At 43.3% G+C, this 19,190-nt stretch overlaps 1 protein-coding gene across 21 annotated transcripts in view; it reads right to left on the bottom strand.

Moving 5' to 3' along the window:
* Nucleotides 1-19,190, bottom strand: part of Nrf1 (nuclear respiratory factor 1) — a 105,474-nt gene that overhangs the window by 19,766 nt on the left and 66,518 nt on the right. For 18 of the 21 annotated variants that reach the window (XM_006505006.4, NM_001164226.1, NM_010938.4 and 15 more), the window contains 5 exons: nt 18,522-18,680; nt 17,400-17,597; nt 16,536-16,637; nt 14,587-14,744; nt 7,334-7,458 (listed from right to left, as the gene is read on the bottom strand). In XM_006505006.4, coding sequence (XP_006505069.1) covers nt 7,334-7,458; nt 14,587-14,744; nt 16,536-16,637; nt 17,400-17,597; nt 18,522-18,680 — 742 coding nt within the window. Of the gene's footprint in view, nt 1-3,577; nt 4,513-7,333; nt 7,459-14,586; nt 14,745-16,535; nt 16,638-17,399; nt 17,598-18,521; nt 18,681-19,190 lie in introns of those variants that run through there. The other 3 variants (NM_001164230.1, NM_001164229.1, NM_001164228.1) reach the window with 2 other exon arrangements.

Raw genomic sequence — 19,190 nt, 5'->3', positions numbered from 1 at the left:
CTGCATTAGGAATAGATCTGTAGTGGCTTTCTCTTGCAGAAAAGATGGTGACCTGGCTTGGTCTGAATGACATCCCAGGGCCTTTACTCTCAGACATCACCAATGGGGCCAGTGGAAAAGAGGGCCATTGCCTTCTAGGAAGCCCACAGCAACTACAATGATACTCTGTGGGGCCTTGACGATAAGGCAGTAGCATGCAAATGCTGGGATTCAAGGCTGGTGTACAGCATTTGTCACATTTGGATCAGGTATGAATGGTATATAAAATATAATTTCACCTTTTTGATACAGAGTCTCTATGTTTAGTCCTAACTGTCTTAGAATTCATTATGTAGACCAAGCTGGCTTCCAACTTGTGGATCATCCTGCCTCTGGCTCCTGAGTGCCGGGATTAAAGGGATGTACTACCACATCAGGCTAATTCTAATTTTTCTTTATTATTAGTCTGCGTGCATGCGCACATAGGAGGCCAGCGGACAAGTTTAGGGTGCCTACTGTCTTCTGAGTGACCAGGAGATGGAACACAGGTTGGCAGGACTGCACAGGAAGTATTTCTACCCACTGAGCCATCTCATCGGCCCCAAAATGGATTCTTGTTCAATGTCTTTATTTAAATCTCAACACCAAGTCAAAAAGTAATCAGTGCATAAAAGAACAACATGTTAGGAACGACCCAAAGGAGGCGGTGCTTCAAGCAATGCCACCTTGTATTGTCCTCCACCAAGGATGCAGAGAGGGCTTCTGACCCTTCTCAATTGTATGGTTTCCACCTCTGGATCTGTTCTAAGGATGAAAAACATGGCCTACACTAGTACTGTGAGCTCCGTACTTCTTGACCCAGTGAGTAAAGTGTGGAGACACCATTCCACTGACAATCTATCGATGTACCCTGGACTCTGCTAAGCCCTGGACAGGAACCATTTTGTTCCATGCTTACCACCATATGAACAAAGACCAACCATTATCCTAACTGTACAGTTAAGGACTAGAGAGGTTAACCTTCTGCTTCCATATTGTTAGTGATAACAGTATCAGAGCATTTAGCTCACAGATCTGTCCATCTTCCTCAACCCGGCTACTCTAAATACCATATGAGATAAAGAGTTAAACGACCGTTGCTATCACTCCTCCCATTCACTGATGCACCACAGCTTGGCATAAGCAATGCACATATATGTCTACTCCTGAACTGTATCCCTAGCCCCTGCCACCTTTTGCAGCAGAGGTTCAATCTGTATGTGCATGTGCCAGAGAGACAGAGACAGAGAGAGAGAGAGAGAGAGAGAGAGACAGAGAGAGAGAGAGAGAGACAGAGACAGAGAGAGAGAGATTGATTGATTACAGACCTCATATTAAAGATATTCTAACGCTCTTATAATACACATGAAGGAGGCTTAGAGGCAGGCCTTAGAACCTCTTCAATGACTTGAATTGAAATGCATGTCCCACCTTCTCCTGTGAGGATGTCACCCAACAGCCCTGCTCCTTTCTCAGAGCCTTCTGCGTGTTCTGACTCATCTTTTCTGTTAACCTTCTTGCTAAGATGACTGGTCGGTTTTCCTTTTCTGTCCTTTTCTTTCTGCTCTAGGTTCTGCACATGCCACACAGTCAATCTACCCCTGAACCACATTCTCAAGCCCTTAAGATCAAACTTGAGAGGTATTTTAATAGCAAGAGTTTTTTAAAAGGACCACAGTGGTGCATGCCTTAATCAGCACGGAGTGAGTTTGAGGCTACCCTGATCTACATAGTCAGTTCCAGGATAATCAGGCTATGTAGAAAAACCCTGTCTCAAAACAAAACAATACGAAGAAACAAACAAAAAGGAAGGGGGGGCGGTGTCAGAAAATTCGAGGTCATGCTGAGTGAGGAAAGGACAGGGAGAGCTGTTTCCTACAGGTTTGGAAACCTCTGCTCTGGTTCGGCAGCAGGACAGGCAGTAAACAGACTCATGTCTGTAGTATAGCAGGCCTGTGGAGGCGGAAAGCTGCTGCCGGAGCCAGCAGGCAGAGCAGGCTGTGGCCCAGAGGTGAAGGGGAGCAGCCTTCCTTCAGCCCACTTCCCTCCTCTCAGGTCTAGACGGAAGACTGAGGACAACAGGCAGTGCTGCTAAGAGGTCTGCAGCAATCAAGTAAAAACCAAGGTCCACTTCTCTACGGGAACTTCAAAACTACTGTAAAGCTCACTCTTTAGAATTTTGACTATTTTCTTTCATCCAAATTTAAAAATGGGTCTTTTAATTGACTGAAAATTCCAAATACTGTAATAGAAACAGAGGGAAAATACCAACTTATTTCTACTTAATACAGTACACTAAGATAAATTTCAGGTATTTTATAATATTAAAAAAAATCATGACTATATTAGGCTAGGCTGGGCTACATGAGACCCTATTTAAAAAAAAATAAAAAATAAAAAATAAAAACCAAACCAACCTAATAAAAACGATCTAACTACCAGAAAAAGACAGTGATAACATATATCTTTAATCTCAACTCTTGGCAGAGGCAGGGGGAACTCTGAGTTCAAGGCCAGCCTGGTCTACAGAATGACTTCTAGGACCGCCAGGGATACACAGAGAAACCCTGTCTTGGAAAACCAAGACCAAAACCCCTATAACACAAACCCCTAAAGACCATATTAAAACTGGAGGAAAACATAGTCAGACACTTAGAAAAGACCACTGAAGCTACAAGTGGTGGTGCATACCTTTAGTAGCAGAATTTAGGAGGCAGAGGCAGGTGGATCTTGTGAGTTCAAGGCCAGCCTGGTCTACGAAGTGAGTTGTGGGACATTCAGGGCTACACATTGAAACCTTGTCTTGGGAAACAAAACAACAACAAAAAACCCCAACCAACCAACCAGCCAACACAAAAGACAAAGAAAGAAAACAAAGAAAGAAAGGAAAAAAAGAAAAGACCCACAGAGCATGAAGTGCGCAGACGCAGTGGCCGACCAGTGATGTCAGCACTTGGGAGACTGAGGCAGGCGCATCATGATTTTGACACCAGCCTGGAAAACCGAAATTCTGTCTCAAAACAAAAATAACAACAAAAGCAAAAATTCTATGAACACAAAAACAAACAAAAAGAATCAAGCTTTTCCAAGTTAATAGAAAGGTAAAGACAATACAACGTACACATCTATGACAAAGAACATTACTAGAACATGGACAAATAACAGGCAAACATTCATCCATGTTAAACCACAAATGCACAAATGTGGGTAAGAAGCTAGCTGGCTACAATGGCTAAATCCTGCCTGTGTGACCCAGCAATTTAAGGTCATGCTGTAGGAGGACTGCCTTTGAGTTTGAGCCTAGTCTGGACTACGTAATGAGCCCATTTCAAAAACAAACAAACAAAATAATGAAAAAGGTGAACACAGGCATTATTAATATTGAAATGCAAATTAAGACAGAACTTATTACCTGTCTTAAAACAGATAAAAAATAAGATTATGCTAACATTCAGTATAAAGTAAAGAAGCAGGTTGTCCCAGTGGGAAAGCAATCAAGCACAGGATATGTAATACCACATAAATAAATAGATAATAAATAAAGCTGTGCAAATCTTGTGCAAATATAAACAGTACCATTTTATTGTTTAAAAAAACTATCGCTGGGCGTGGTAGCGCACGCCTTTAATCACACCACTTGGGAAGCAGAGGCAGGCAGACTTCCGAGTTCGAGGCCAGCCTGGTCTACAGAGTAAGTTCTAGGACAGCCAGGGCTAAACAGAGAAACTCTTGTCTTGAAACCCCCCCCCCCAAAAAAAAAACCAAACCAAAAAAAAAAAAAAACAAAAAAACAAAAACCCAAACCAAAACAAACAAATAAACAAAAACCCTATCAATAAGCTAAGTTACTAATAACAGGAGGCTCTCTCAATTATGGATAATAAGATAAACTATTACCAAGCATTAGAAAAATGGCCTTTTCAAAAGTTATTTAATGACATGAAGATGGTTAAAATACTTCAAAAAGAGTTACAAAGTAATACTGATAATGCAACCCTATTTAGTTTGAAAATACTCTTTTTTTTTGACAAACAGAAAGAAAAGGCCAGATTTAAAACAACAACAACAACAACAACCCCCCAAACATCAACATTCAATCAAGGCAAACCCAAAAATATTGCCTCCTGCAAAGCAAGCAAACAGAAAATAAAAGCAAAGGCTGAAGCAAAGGCTCCCTTTGTCCTTTGTTTCCCTTCCAGATCTAGGAAGAGGGTCAGCAGCTCTCAGGAGAAGCACGGGTACCTAGCAACACTCATCTGTTTAGCTCCGCTTCATCTTGTTTTTAGGAAGATAAGATACCCACACGAATTGTGATAATATTTCTGACATAAAAGCAGGGGCTGCCTGAGGTAGCAGGAGCCAACAGAATCCTTTCATTATTTTTGCTGTATAATAGGAAAAAGGAGAAAAGCCTATAAAGGTCTCTCCCACAAGAGTGCCTGTATCCTCTGGTCTTGGAGGCCATGATTTCTGGAAGCACAGGGGATCCGAGGCCTAGCAGAGAAGAGGATGGTAGAGAAAAGGGAAATGAACAGTCTAAAGTGTGTAGCCTCATAGAATTTAAACCGAATGAAGCCATACTAGGGCTCCACCGTCCTGTCATGTTAGGATGAAAGTGGTGCCCAGAAAAGCAGGGGATGTCTCCTGGGACGGAGAGTACACTTATGAGGACTGCTCTGTCACCCAGTCAGGATCATCACCATTGTCTACAGGACACCCTAACCTACCGCCTGTGGTTACTTTACTCTGTCAAATTCTGTGGCCAATCCATTCCTGCTACTCTGCTCCACTAACTCCTCTTCAGGTCAGAAACCATATCTGAATCGCTCTAAGATCTTCTTTAGACTGTTCTGGAGTCTGAAACACATTTCCCCCAAGAAGTGTCCATTTCTAAGTTAGTTCTACTCTTACAAGTAGGACTTTATTCTGCCATCATTAGATTCTTCCTGATAATAAACTTTTTGATTTAAAAACAAAAGAGATCTGTTAGTTTACTGGCAAATGCTTAAAGTTTATCATTACACAGTGGCAGGATCTGGAAGAATGAAGAGAGCCTGGCTGGTCAGGCCAGCTACCATTAGCTGGGTGAGGGTGAATGCCCAGCTCCAACCCACAGTGAACCTTATAGCACTCTGGGTGAGGATGTCAGTACAGAAGGAATGCCAGAGCAACCTGGGTCATCTCCCATACTGGACTGTCTAGATTCCCAAGAACAGATAAAAATGATAGGCTTTTGCCTAGAATCACCGAGATGTGGTACAAGGCACTCATTTAGGTACATAGAGAACCTACAGTAAGAAAAGGTCGAGTCCAAGTCAAAAATCCCGAACTTGGCACACAATAATTTGCTTGGGAGACTAACAGCTTTTTAAGTTTTTTTTAAACTTTATTTTTGAGACTAAGTTCTTCCCATATTGGCCAGGGTAGTCTCATGAGTGTGCGTGACCCTCCATTCTCAGCCATCTGAGTAGCAGGGCTACAGGCATGTGTCACTAGGCTTGGCTGGAACTGTGGGCTCTTAGATACAGATCACAAATGTTCTTTTATCAAGAATACAGCCAGCAACACGGAAACTACTAAAGAGGAGGCAACTTCTAGCACTAGATAGGAGAGAATGTGATTCAACTTTATTATATGGCCCATCAAGTCTATTTGGCTGGATAGCCAGAGCATCTTTAGACATCAGTATAAATTTGTCGTTCTGAAAAGGTAAGGCTGGGAAGGAGCTAGAACCCTAAAGCAGCCAGTTCTCTCTCAGATATATAAAGCCTATCAGAATGAGTAACAAAATCTCCCACAAAACCCATATGGTAAGTGTCTTAGCAGTTCCACTGAGAGTGAGAACTGTAGTTCAGAAGGATGCCATGTGGCCAGAGAGCCTACCTTCCCCTCAGTAAGGAGATGAGAACGCAGATGAGGAAAAGCAAAGGAAAAGCAAGAGGCAGGGTCCTAGCCACAGAAGGAACTGTTCCTTAATTCCCTCCATGGCCCACTGTGTCCTTTATCCTACAGTACTCTGGCTAAAACCAGCACTATCTCCATGCAGGTTAGTGTAAGAAAGAAAGCCCCTCAGTCTCAGAGAAAAACAGCCAGTAGTTGTAGTATGTAATTTGTTTTCTTTTTTGGAAAAACAATTCTCAGAAATGACATTAGCTTGTAGTCCCTACATTGCTCTCTCTCCTAGTACTACAGAAAAACCTTTTCCTACTGTAAAGGACACATTGTGTCTTCCCCCAAAGACATTCCTGACTTGCAGAGTATTTAGTTCTTATGGGCCGACAATAAAACCAAAGAAATAGTGCTGCAAAGAAACCTCTGCCTCCTTCCCTCCACCTCTACCCTGCTCTCTTTATTCTGAGACAGTCTCACTATAGTACTTCTCAGAGATCAGCCTGCCCTGCCTTCCCAGTGCTGGGATTAAAGGCATGTGCCACCACACTCAGCTGAAACTTCTCTTTCAGACATTTAATGCCACTAAGGAACTGTCTGCCTAGATAAAAAGATGTTATCTATTTACCCTCTTGCCAGGACATAAGACATAAGTAGTCCTGCTAGGCACAGGCAGTGCCACAGATCAGGCTGCCCCCCCCCCCCCCCCCCCGGTCTTCTGAGACACCCCGGGAGCCCAGGGCCTCCCCACTGACTCCAGAGCCCGCTGAAGTGGACCCAAAGATCTGGGTTGGAGCCATAAGTTTTTGCCACCGCACTTGTATGAACTTTACCCTTTTTGTTTTGCTGTGCCTTTTGGCCTGAGTCGGTGCGTTCCACCCACCCGTGGGAGTCTCTACTGCAGTCAAGATCAACAACTTTTTTTTTTTTTTTTTTGGTTTTTTCGAGACAGGGTTTCTCTGTGTAGCCTTAGCTGTCCTGGAACTCACTCTGTAGACCAGGCTGGCCTCGAACTCAGAAATCCGCCTGCCTCTGCCTCCCAAGTGCTGGGATTAAAGACGTGCGCCACCACGCCCGGCTTAAGATCAACAACTTACCCTACCCCGTAGGACAGTAAAGGAAGAAAGTGCTCCAAAGCGAATGCTTAAGTATGCCTCAGCACCTCTCATCTTAGCAAAACAGCTAATTTTAAAAAATACTCCAATTAGGTAGCCATTATTATAGCATTTTCCTTCAGGGAACCTCAAGAATCCTATTAGTAAAAGGAATCGGGGGCCCCTAGATTTTCCTAGGCATTAATTGCCTACCTACGAAGAAAAACTCAAACCAAGCTCAATGTCTTTCTAACGGGTTTGTTGCTGGCTATATCAGGAAGGTTTAAGTGGAAACAGGGAATACAGTCAATAAAATATTCATGATCTCTTACCATTAGCATCTTGGACTCCAGTAAGTGCTCCGACGGCTGCTGCGGTTTCCCCAGACAGGACTATCTGTCCCCCACCTTGTAAGGTGGCTTCCGCCAGAGTGGCGACAGCATGGGCGGCAGCTTCACTGTGGGTACAGAGATAGGACAGGGGTATATGCAAGATGAGTCAAGGCACAACACTGTCTTCCCTAGGCTCTTTGGGCAACATGGGTGCTAGTCACCAGGGCTAAAGGGTAAGAGTAATTTCAGTGATTATAAACAGCTAGAAGAATCTCAAGTCATACATATTTTCTAAAGCTAATGTGAAGTTTTCTTTAAGCTGAGATATGGTAATGAGTGAGGACAGAAGATGCTCATTATCAGTCCTTCCGTATTGATATCAATGGTACAAGTGCAAGCTCTGATCCATGCTCATACAAAACCATTTTGGCTGTCAATCACAATGTTTCCTCTTCTGCTTATGACAACATAAGGCAGACCATTAGAAGTTATCCTTTTATGCCAAAAAGATGAATGATAATCTAAGCAGTCAGCAATCTAGACTTGCTATCTGACCCATATTAAATAATAACAACACAGTTTATATACATGCTTTTTAAATGTGAAGCAATGGCTGGCTAACTTGAACTATCCAGCTCCTCCTCTTGCTTCACTTCTATGTAGACATCACTACACATGGAGTCTTGGCATTTAAGTCATTACCGTAAGACCCAGCTTCTTGCCTCCTAAGTTCAAGGGAACCATGACCTCCCTTTCCTACAAGGCACAGAGCAGAGACAGCTGCTGAAAGGGAGCTCATGGTTCTACCAGTTTTTCCTTCTCCTTGCTATCTGCTTTTACTATATAAATAATCATCCATTTTTCTTGACTCTGTAATGTCATGTCCTCTAAGACATACTATTATCTTTTCATTTAAACCACTTAATAAGACAATTATTTAATTTTTATTATATATATATAGTTTTGTTTTTTTGTTTTTGTTTTTTCGAGACAGGGTTTCTCTGTGTAGTCCTGGCTGTCCTAGAAATCACTCTGTAGACCAGGCTGGCCTTGAACTCAGAAATTTGCCTGCCTCTGCCTACCAAGTGCTGGGATTAAAGGTGTGTGCTACCACGCCCAGCTTTATTTTTTATTTTAAGGAAGAAAATTCCTAAAGACGACTAAAATTTGTCATGTAAATTTTAGTGATTTTAAAAACAAAACAAACAGCCCAGAGGAATTTCAGAATCTCCACTATGAAGATGGAGCTATCAGCTGACAATCTGGGGTTCCTGAGGGAGTACCAGAATAGACTATGCAGGCTTTGCACTACTCACATTACCCTCTTGCACCCCAGGCTCTAGTGGAGACTGGTGAGGGAGTAGGGACTGGCTGGTATAGACAAGTCACTGAGCAGACCATACCAAAGCATACCTTATTACATACAGTTCTTTCATAGGAGAAGCTCAGCAGATAAAGCAAGGGTACAGTAATGCCAGGCCAGACAGACAGACAGAACTAATCTGCTTTGCTTTTAAGCCCTGCCCCCTATGTAAAATGAATATGAACACACACACACACACACACACACACACAGAACCTTGCAGAATTTAAATTCTCAGAAATACTACCTATCACATATCAAACAAATAAGCAGAATCATACTGAAATTTTGTTTTGCAGAGCTGGAGACCAAAGCCAGCACACACTGGGGCATCCCTCAGAAGTATGGATGGAGCAAGCGCCACTTAGAAGATGAGGAAACAGGGTTATTCTAGAAACAAAGGAGAGCCTTTGGTAAAGTCTGTGCTTTCTATAGAAAAACTGAATCTCCGGATAAACTAGATAAACTAAAGAGTTGGTAAGAACACTGTATCAGACATCAGCCCAAAGAGCTGCGAGTGGGTCCTGCCTTTAACTGGAATTACTTGGAAGGCTGAGGCAGAAGGAATACCCAAAGTTTGAAGCTTACTGGGTCTTGTTCTGGGTTAGTTGGAGTAGTTAGAGTCATATCTGGGGCCTATAATCCTACTTATTTAGCAAGCTGAGCAGGAGGAATATATAAATTATGAACTATGGAGTAATAAGTTCAAGGCCAGCCCTGGCACCACTGTGACACCTTGTCACAAAATTAAAACTTAAAAATACTGAGAATGGGCTGGTGAGATGGCTCAGTGGGAAAGAGCACCCGACTGCTCTTCCGAAGGTCCAGAGTTCAAATCCCAGCAACCACATGGTGGCTCACAACTATCCGTAACAAGATCTGACTCCCTCTTCTGGTGTGTCTGAAGACAGCTACAGTGTACTTACATATAATAATAAATAAATCTTAAAAAAAAAAATACTGAGAATATATACAGCTCAGGGGGAGAGCAAGTGCCTAGCATGTGTGAGATCCTAAGTTCAACACTTGATACCAAGGGGAAATATATACTTTCTGGGCTGGAGCGCTGGCTCAGTGGTCAAGAGCACCGGCTGCTCTTGCGGAGGCCTCAGGTTAGAAGCCTAGCACCCATGTGGTTCCAGTTCCAGGGAGGCTGAAGCTCTCTTCTGACTGCCAATGGGACCATGCATACATTTGGCATACAAACATATAAAATAAATATTTTTAAAAATTCATTATTTAAAACTGTAAATACTAATTAAAATATTATCACTTTGTAAATTTTAGTCACAATCCACTTTCACACCAGAACAGATTCCAACACTGCATGTGTACTGGCCAGGGATCTACCCACTCCCCTCTTTCAAAGGCACTGGCCTGGAGTTCACCCATGAGGCTAGGCTGGCAGTCAGTGAGCCCCAGGGATCTGCTGTCTCTACCTCCCGAGCACTGCTGAGTTACAAAAGCAAACCACCATACCCTGTGGCTGGGGATAGGAATCAAATATGGCACTGCCCTCCCCCCACCTCCTAACACTTTACTATGATATCTCCATGTCTCTCATCAACTTTTGTAGATGTCTAATTTTTTTGTTTGTTTTGAGACAGGGTTTCTCTGTGTAACCCTGGCTGCCTTGGAACTCACGCTGTAGGACCAGGATGGCCTCAAACTCAGTGATCCACCTGCTTCTGCCTCCCTAGTGTCAGGATTAAGTATATGTCTAATTTTAATCTACAAGAAAGATGCACTCTTTCTTACTATAGGTAAGGATGTTCGGATCTACATTATCCATCCCCTCTTATTGGACCAATGTCAAGTCAATCTATATACTAAAACAATATAGTTTATATATAATACATAATACTTATTACTATACACTATTTTAATATACATTCACATCCATAATATGGTTAATAAATATAGTCTATATCAGTTATATGTATATATTAATATAAAATTAAAATGTCTTTATAAAAAGGGGGTGCCCGGCAGTGGTGGCACACACCTTTAATCCCAGCACTTGGGAGGCAGAGGCAGGCGGATTTCTGAGTTCGAGGCCAGCCTGGGCTACAAAGTGAGTTCCAGGACAGCCAGGGCTATACAGAGAAACCCTGTCTCAAAAAAACAAAAACAAAAAAATAAAAAAAATAAATAAATAAAAAGGGGGTGGATCTTTGGTCAATATATTAATATATGTCATATTAATATATATATATATATATACATGTAAATAATAGCTCTAATAGTATTTTTAGCTTGAAGAAGAGTATAAGAATATTTTAAAATGTCACAATGCTTTCTAGATATGTGTATCAGTATATCAGTCAATTAAAAGAAAAAAGAATGAACTTTATTTTAAAATATGGTTCATTTTCTTTTCCTTCCTTCCTCCTGTCCCTTGTCTTTTTGTGTTTGTTTGAGCCTGGATGATCTGCAGATTCTAGCCAATCAAGTGCTTCAAGTGCCCATAAGGGCAGGTACCATCATGTTCTGCTTTGCTTCTTTTTAAAGCAGTGGCCACAGTTAAAGAAAGGCATCTTCTAAGCTCCCTGGAAAGAAAGACCAGGCCCCAGCTTCCTTACGGTGCTGAGTGGAAGCAGTGTGGTCAGCAGACACACAAATGCTATATTTACAAAACAATGTAAAGTAGGTTTTTCCTAAGGTAAATACAGGCCCAGTGTACAACAGAGTTCAAACCTCTCCCATGCATGCATCTATCTCTATGCAGGGCTGCACTGGGGGACTTAAGTCAGATCTCTGCAGGAGGGTCTGGTTAAGTGCAGAAGACCCTAGCCAGGGAGGCACAGTTGCCTCCTCGCCCTGCTGTTTGTGCAGATGAAGAGATGCTTGGTTTGCTTGGGGTTTTGTTTTTGTTTTGTGTATGTGTATGATGCTCTCCTTATTTGTTCACTATGATTCCTTTCCTGCCTCCTCCCTAAAAGTGCCAATTCATTCTTTATTTTATACATTAAAATGAACACCAATTTCAGTTTCTAATACTGATAACTCTTTAGATTGTTAGAGCCCCTTTAGATTTGTTACAAAGCCAGGGTGGGCTAAGAGGCTGTGCAGCTCTGGGTCTTGTTCTGACTTGCTGTAAAAACTCTTTTAACAGCATAGTTGAAAAACAGGTCTGTCCTGCAGCTGTCCCCACTTTCCCTCTAGTGGATGAAGGAACCCTACGCCTCCTTAGGCCCCATCCATCTGCCTTTCCCCACAGCTTGCTTCTCCTTTCTCACCCTGCACTCCCATCTGCTGTTTATAGTGCAGCAGAGGTGCAGGTGGCTATTAGAGAATCATGCTTGTTCCAGCTGTACCTGAAACAGACTAGGGCAGATTATGGAACCACCTTGTTACCACAGGAACAACCACCAGCATTCTCTGTATTGTTCATCAAGAGGATTTCCAACAATGAATTTTGAGGGGATAAAGGGATCCCCTGTATCTCAAGTAAGTACACTGACTCACTCAACCCTCCTGACAGAGCAGTCACCTGTGGGTTACAGTTTGCTGTGCTGCCAGGCTTGGCTTCTGTCGGAAGTGGCAACACATCACCCCAGGACTCACTGGGGCATTGGACTGATTGCAAACAGATTTCAACATCTCTTTTCTCCTTCAAGCCACAGTGACCCCCCACTCTCCTTTCTGGAGTAAACACTGCAGCTGCATCTTAGTTCTGTTAACAAGCCCTCAGGGGATACCATTATGCTCACTGCCTTTAGAAATAAACTTTACCCTCACAGCGAAGGGAGCCAGAATATGCCTCAGATTTTCCACTATGTGCAGGGTTCCCAGGATACCACACTTCACTGGGAAGTTCAAGGTGTTGGTTGCAAGGTTCTGGTTTTGTTGGTTTTTAGTGATGGCTTACTTTACTTTAGACCCAAAGTAACAGTAAGGGGACACCAGTCCAAAGGCAGGTGGGTTTCCCTCCGAGCTTTTAGAAATTTATCTGAGTACCTTGAAGGAAGGAATGGAAGAAGGCCAACCTCTAGAGAACAGTTACATTTCCCACGACTCTGCAAAGCACACATCAGTGGCCCCAGCACATGTTAAGTCTTAAGAGGACAAGAGTGTGTGCATGCTTGAGTCTCAGTCATAGAGTCTGATCAACCATGTCTAAATCATGACTGCCTTCAAATCAAGGACTTTCAAACCTTTAACAAAGCATATCTAGGCTCTAGTTTGCCTTGTCCTAACTGGCTTTATACTTATATCCCACTATAATCAATTCTGATAGACAAATCTTAAAACACAACCTAAATCCAGGGCCTCACGCAGGTCAGACTCCCCCACTAATCTCAGTCCCTAGTCCCTTGCAGTATAACTTAAATATCATGAGCGTGGTGGCTCACACCTATAATATAATCCCAGTACTCCAGAGACTTTAAGACTGGAGGATTGCTGGGCGTGGTGGCGCACACCTTTGATCCCAGCACTCGGGAGGCAGAGGCAGGGGGATTTCTGAGTTCGAGGCCAGTCTGGTCTACAGAGTGAGTTTCAGGACAGCCAGGGCTATACAGAGAAACCATAGCTCGGGGGAAAAAAAAAAAGACAGGAGGATCAGCACGTGTTCAAGGTTAGCCTGGGACAGAGTGAGTTCTAGATCAACCTAGGATAGAGTGAGACTCCCTGGAAAGAAAGAGGTAGGGGGAGAGGGGGCTGAAGAGAGGGAGGAAGGCAGGGAGAGGGAAAAACGAAGGAAGGAAAGGTAGAGGGAAGGAAGAGAAGAAACAAGGAAGACAGACTTAATTCCCCGAGTGTTAACATGAGCAGGTGCCTCTAAAAACTTCATATATCCTGTATTACTGAGTTCTTAAGTCTGTTTATGAATATTATCCTACAGTAACAAAGAGGAAACTCACACTAGGGACTAAATTTCTTAGGGGCAAATGGCTAACAAAGAGTTTAGCCAGGATTCAAACCAGAAATCTATGTTTGACCTCTTGTCAAACAACACATTGTATAGCCTCATTCAACTCACTGCACACAAGCGCATCTGTGCTCTCCAGCCCTCGAAAAACAAAAACAACAACAACAACAACAACAACAAAAACCAGCCCTCTATCCCTACCAACCTAAACCTTTTTAAAAAGCAGCTTAACAACAAAAAAGATGCCCACAAACTACACTTAGCTGACATTTGTATTCCTCTCTGGATATCTACAATGCTCATTCTAATATCAACTGTTTTGTGGTTCACTGAAATTAAGTCCCAGGTCCAAGGAGGATTTCTTTGACAGCAGAGACTGCTGCAACACTCCTCTCTACTCATAGCTCACCTGTAAGAGCGCTGGCTTGCCAGAGAGTGCAAGGACTATGTGAGCTAAAGACTGCACACAATGATTAGCAGCGGCCCTGACTATACGCCAGGCACTGATCCTAGGATCTCACTCACACTGATGCCTTCAGTTCTTTCAACACCTCCTCACGGCAGGGAGAGGCATACAGTTAGTCTACAGAAAGAGAGCTGGGCACTGAGTTTAAATAAACTGCTCAAGGTCAGCCAGCCAGCAAATGACAGGGCAGAGTGACTTTAAGGTCCCCATTCTTAATGATTAATAACAATTCTTGGGTCTGCTGAAAATAAAATTGGGTCAAGAATCAAGAATAATAGGGTGATGACCTTTCCTGTCAATACTCAGGAGGAAGTGGCCAGAAAGGAACATGCAATGCTGTTTTGGTAAATGCCTCTCTCTTTCTGCAGTGTGTCCTTCCTAGATAGTCTTCAAAAGAAAGGGTTCAATGTTTCTTGGTGGGGCTGGTTAGAAATCAAAGTTCTGTAGCTCAGCATCAGAATGTCTGCTTTATGCTTGACTGAGGAGGACCGCGGCAGCTCTCTTACTTAGCACAGGCCTGCAATCCCAGTCTTCCCCGCCCCTGCCTCCACCTGTTGAGGGCCATGGTGACAGTGGCTCCCTGCTGCATCTCCTGAGAAGCTGCCACTGCGGCTTCTGCCAGTGATGCTACCGCCTGGGTGGCCTCTGATGCTTGCGTCGTCTGGATGGTCATTTCACCGCCCTGTAACGTGGCCCAGTTTTGTTCCACCTGAGGCAGAAAGGACAAGGACAGTCAAAAGTCAAAACATAACATTATTATGTTTTTCACCAAATGAATGCACACAACATGGCCTATAATGTATAGGGAGGGTTTCAGCATGCTGTATTCTGTGCAAAAAAGGGGGACTGTTAGAATTTACATTTGAATTTAATTGTGTCTATACCAAGTAGTTCTGGAAGACTAAAAGAAATCACTGAAAATACTTTCTGGAGGCCAGTATGGTAGCACATGCCTAGCCCAGCACTCAGGAGGTCCCCAGTCCCCAGGTCGGCTTGGCCTATATAGTAAGCCCGTGTCAAGAGATAGGAAGGGAACAAGGCAGGGAAAGATGGATGGAGGAAGGGGATGGGGAAGAAACTTGTTGGGTTTGGATGGGAGGCAGAGGCAAACTTGGCAGGCCCTGCTTCTAAGCAGTGCTTTCCTTGGCCATGTTGCCTGAGCCTTGTTCATCCCTTCCTTCCCATGTGACTGTATGTGTTTGTATGCTACCATGTCCAAAGAGAAGGTTAAGCCCAAGAGGTAGAGTTATTCAGAAGATGTCCTACTGCCTTGCTGAGAGAAACTCATTGTGCTGAGGCCCTTCAAATGGTGGCCCCTGTTATGTCTGGTTAGAGCAGGTCACTGTAGCCATTTCAAGTTTTCAAAACTCAGAGTGTGGAATGCCTGCTTGCCTTGCACAGAACCCTTCTATCCCAGAACCCTTTGTTCTTGCTTGCCCCCTCTAGTCCGAGCTCAGGTGCATGACTCCTCTCCAAGGCACACAGAAGCAAACCCCCGCACTCCACAGGCCACTCCTTCTCCCCCTTCCTGCTGCTGCTCAATGAATGCTTTCCCACGGGTGTCCTTCCCACCCACCATGTATGGTCCCTGTGGACAAGAACAGTTTGTTGTCTGCTATCTGTTCTGCAGAGCCTGGCATAGGCGATAGAGCAGTCACTGAACGTATGGCAGGAGAACATACTCCTGTCTCTTCCTACTTGTTACTGAACCTGTCTATATTTTAGCTGGATTGATGCTCATTAAATCCTACCAGAGTGTGTCATCTAATCTCAAACCCATCGCACGTGCTAGTGCCCCACTTTAAGCTCACATCTTTAATGTCTTTGTACTTTGGTGGTTTTTTCCTTTGTCCAGCAGAGTCACACATACTATTATCATTAGATATCATTTAAATTTCTGATGTCTAATGCATTCAACATGACCAATACCAACAATGGTCCAAAGGACAACAGAATCTTTTTTTTTTTTTTTTTGAGACAGGATTTCTCTGTGTAGACCAGGCTGGCCTTAACCTCACTGAGATCTGCCTGCCTCTGCCTCCACATGCTGGGATTAAAGGCATGTGGCACCACTAAGTTTGGGTACAGAATCTAATCTTAAGCCAACTGCATCTTAAATAAATTACATACTTATAAAATTAACATACATAGTTTAACCTTTTTGCAACTATGGAGATTGCCTATACTAAGCATTGGAGCCCTCAAATGGCCTTTCTTGTAAAAATATGAAAGAGAAAATCCCTTTATTATGTTTTATATTAAATACTATATTACAAATGTGAAATTCTAAGTTTCTAACAGGTTGGTTTGGGCAGTAGTGATCCATGAATTTTAATTATTACAATTAACACAATATTAGATACTTCTCCAAATTGTCATGGTTGGATAAATACTAAAAGTTTCACATATTGCAAGGCTGCTCCTTCGTCTTCTGGGCCTGACTTCTTCCTACTCATTCATGCACTACTCCAGTAGGGAAATACAGAAACCCTTTTCTTACCTCTCCATCAGCCACAGCAGAGTAATTCACTTGGGCAACAGTGACTGTGGTTGGCAGTTCTGAAGCATCAGCCAATGTGGCTACTGTTGCCCCTGTACCAACCTAGGAAACACAGGAAGTTAAATGCCAGTAGACAGACCTTCTACCTAGCCCTCACACATAAGCTAAGACTCGCTGAGCCCCAAATTCTGCATAATATGCCTCCTGACAGGAAGAGAATGACTAAATCAGCTCTCAGAGACTAGCGTGAACCAATATTAGAAGAATAACTGCATTCCACTCTGGAGTTTGGTGCCAGTCAACCAACACTCTACACTCTAACCCCAACCTGAACTTTAGAGATTCCTCATCTGTCAATAAACAGTGTTCCACCTTAGAAAAGGTATTTCTCTGGCAGGTACACACCTATCTGTCTTTCTCCCTTCCTCCTTCCTCCAAAATCCTCCTCTCTGTTTCTCTCTCCAGATGATGGGGATTGAAGGTGATGGTCTTCTACATGATAGGCGAGCATTCTACTATTTAATTGGACCCTAACCCAAGAAACAATTTTCAGGTGCTTTGTTTGGAAATGTTCCAGAAGCTACTTATAGCTCTGAATTAAATAAAGCACATGCAATGTAAAATATGGTTCAAAGGCTGGAGATAAGATGTGGCCATGTGGGTGAGGACTTTCCCATTCCAAGCAGCACAAGAAAATGAAATAAAAAATAAATGAAACTGTTTGGAAGCGACTGCTAGGCAGGAAGAGCGAGAGCGAGAGCAGCTGTTAGGATGTGCAGAGAAGAGAGCATGAACACAGGAAACTTCTCCATTAGAGGTGAGATAGCACCGAGCCACCTCCCCTGAGACATCAGGCTTACATACCTGGATGAGCGACACGGTGCCATCAGGGTTGCTGAAGGTCTGTACTACGGTCTGTGATGGTACGAGATGAGCTATACTGTGTGTGGTGGTGGCCTGAGTTTGTGTTTGCTGATCTTCAAAAGCATATAAAAGATCCTCCCGCCCATGTTGCTTATAGCAATTTTTAACTATGGTCCGTAATGCCTGGGTCCATGAAACCTGTCATCAAAACAACAGGAAAGCATAATAAGCCACAAAGAAATTGGGGATTTATGCCACCACAGGAGAATCAGGCATGTATTTATCAAACCTCGTATAGAGTTAGTTTTTTAGGACTTCCCACAGAATTATTCTGGAGCAAAGCAACTGATGGTTTTCTGTCCTTCCTTCCTAACCAAGTTCGGATTTTGCTTTTGTGTCCTATTCCAAACTGAGGCCAAACTCTCCAATTTCTCATAAGAGGTAACACTCTGATCAAGAAGTATGTATTATGTCTCTTTGTATGTATGTATATTATCTGGGTGTGTCTGTGTGAGTGTATCCTACATGTGTGACGGTGCCCATGGCAGCCAGAAGAGAGTTGGATCCCTGTAACTAGAGTTACGTGTGGTTGTAAGTCACCCGACATGAGTGCTGGGAATTGAACTCAGGTCTTCTGCAAAAACAGCAAGCTGTCTTAACCACTCAACTAACTCTCTAGTGATTTGTTTTGTTTGTCTGTTTTTTGTTTTCAGGTAGGTTTGGTCTAGAACTCATTATGTTGTCCAGGCTGGCCTCAAACTAGAGATTCCATGCGCTGGCCTGCTGAGTGCTAGCATTACAGAATGTGCCACCAAACCGCTCAACAGTAGTTCTTGCTAATCAGAAGCAAGGCTATTTCTAAGCTTTCAAATGATTCTTACTTCCAAGTTTCTCTGGTTTAAAGCTTTTACAAAAGACATCTATGAAGAAACAAAGTATAAATCCACAGCCTTTCCAAATCTTTCTGTGTACAGTAATAAACAAGAAGGACTGTATATCAGAGAACAACCGACTTTTTTGGAGGAAGAGGCCTGACTGTTATGAAATGGTATGAAACTTGTACCAACAGAAACTGAGGCGGGTGACCCAGCATGGCAAACTAATGAGGACTGAGGAATGTACCCTTTGTTTTTGCTCTTCTGTGCGGACATCACTGCGGACATTGGCCCATGGGATATCTTCTGGCCACCAGATAGGCTTGCAGCTTTCTTTCCCCCAGCCTGGTTTCCCCCGACCTGTGGAATACTTGAGCATCTCTGGGATAAATGCCCGAAGCTGAGCCTGAAAGACAAGAGCATGGTCATCATAGTGATCTCATGACCAACACATGGGATGTGCACCTGGACTCCACACCCCTAAGACCAACAAGCAGGGAGCACCCCTAAAAGTCCAGAAAGTTCCAAATGGGACTGCCGAGAGCTCACTGCTTCCTACAGTTACTTCTGCCCCATGGCCAACTAAAGGAGGGCACTCCTGATGATTATAGGAGCTACATTTTGTAGGCTTGTTCTTAAAAGGACAACAATGCCTATCTCCAAACATGATTTGTGCCTCCAGAGACACTACTACACTAAGGGCTGATTTTCCTTCTATAACTTCCATGAGTTAAGGGTCCACGTCAAGGTGCTGCTAACACTGTTTTGGAGGTGGTACTCAAGTAGACTAGATGTGAGTAGCAGGTTGAACCACTGTTATCTGGAACCAAGATGACTGGAGCAGGACCTCCAGAGAAGCAGGCGAAAAATACCACAATCACTAAAAGGTGGATTATATCCATGAAGAGGTAGATGT

Source organism: Mus musculus, chromosome 6, assembly GCF_000001635.26.
Source record: "Mus musculus strain C57BL/6J chromosome 6, GRCm38.p6 C57BL/6J".
In the NCBI taxonomy this organism is placed as follows: Eukaryota; Metazoa; Chordata; class Mammalia; order Rodentia; family Muridae; genus Mus; species Mus musculus.
This window is presented reverse-complemented; position numbering and strand designations above follow the sequence as displayed.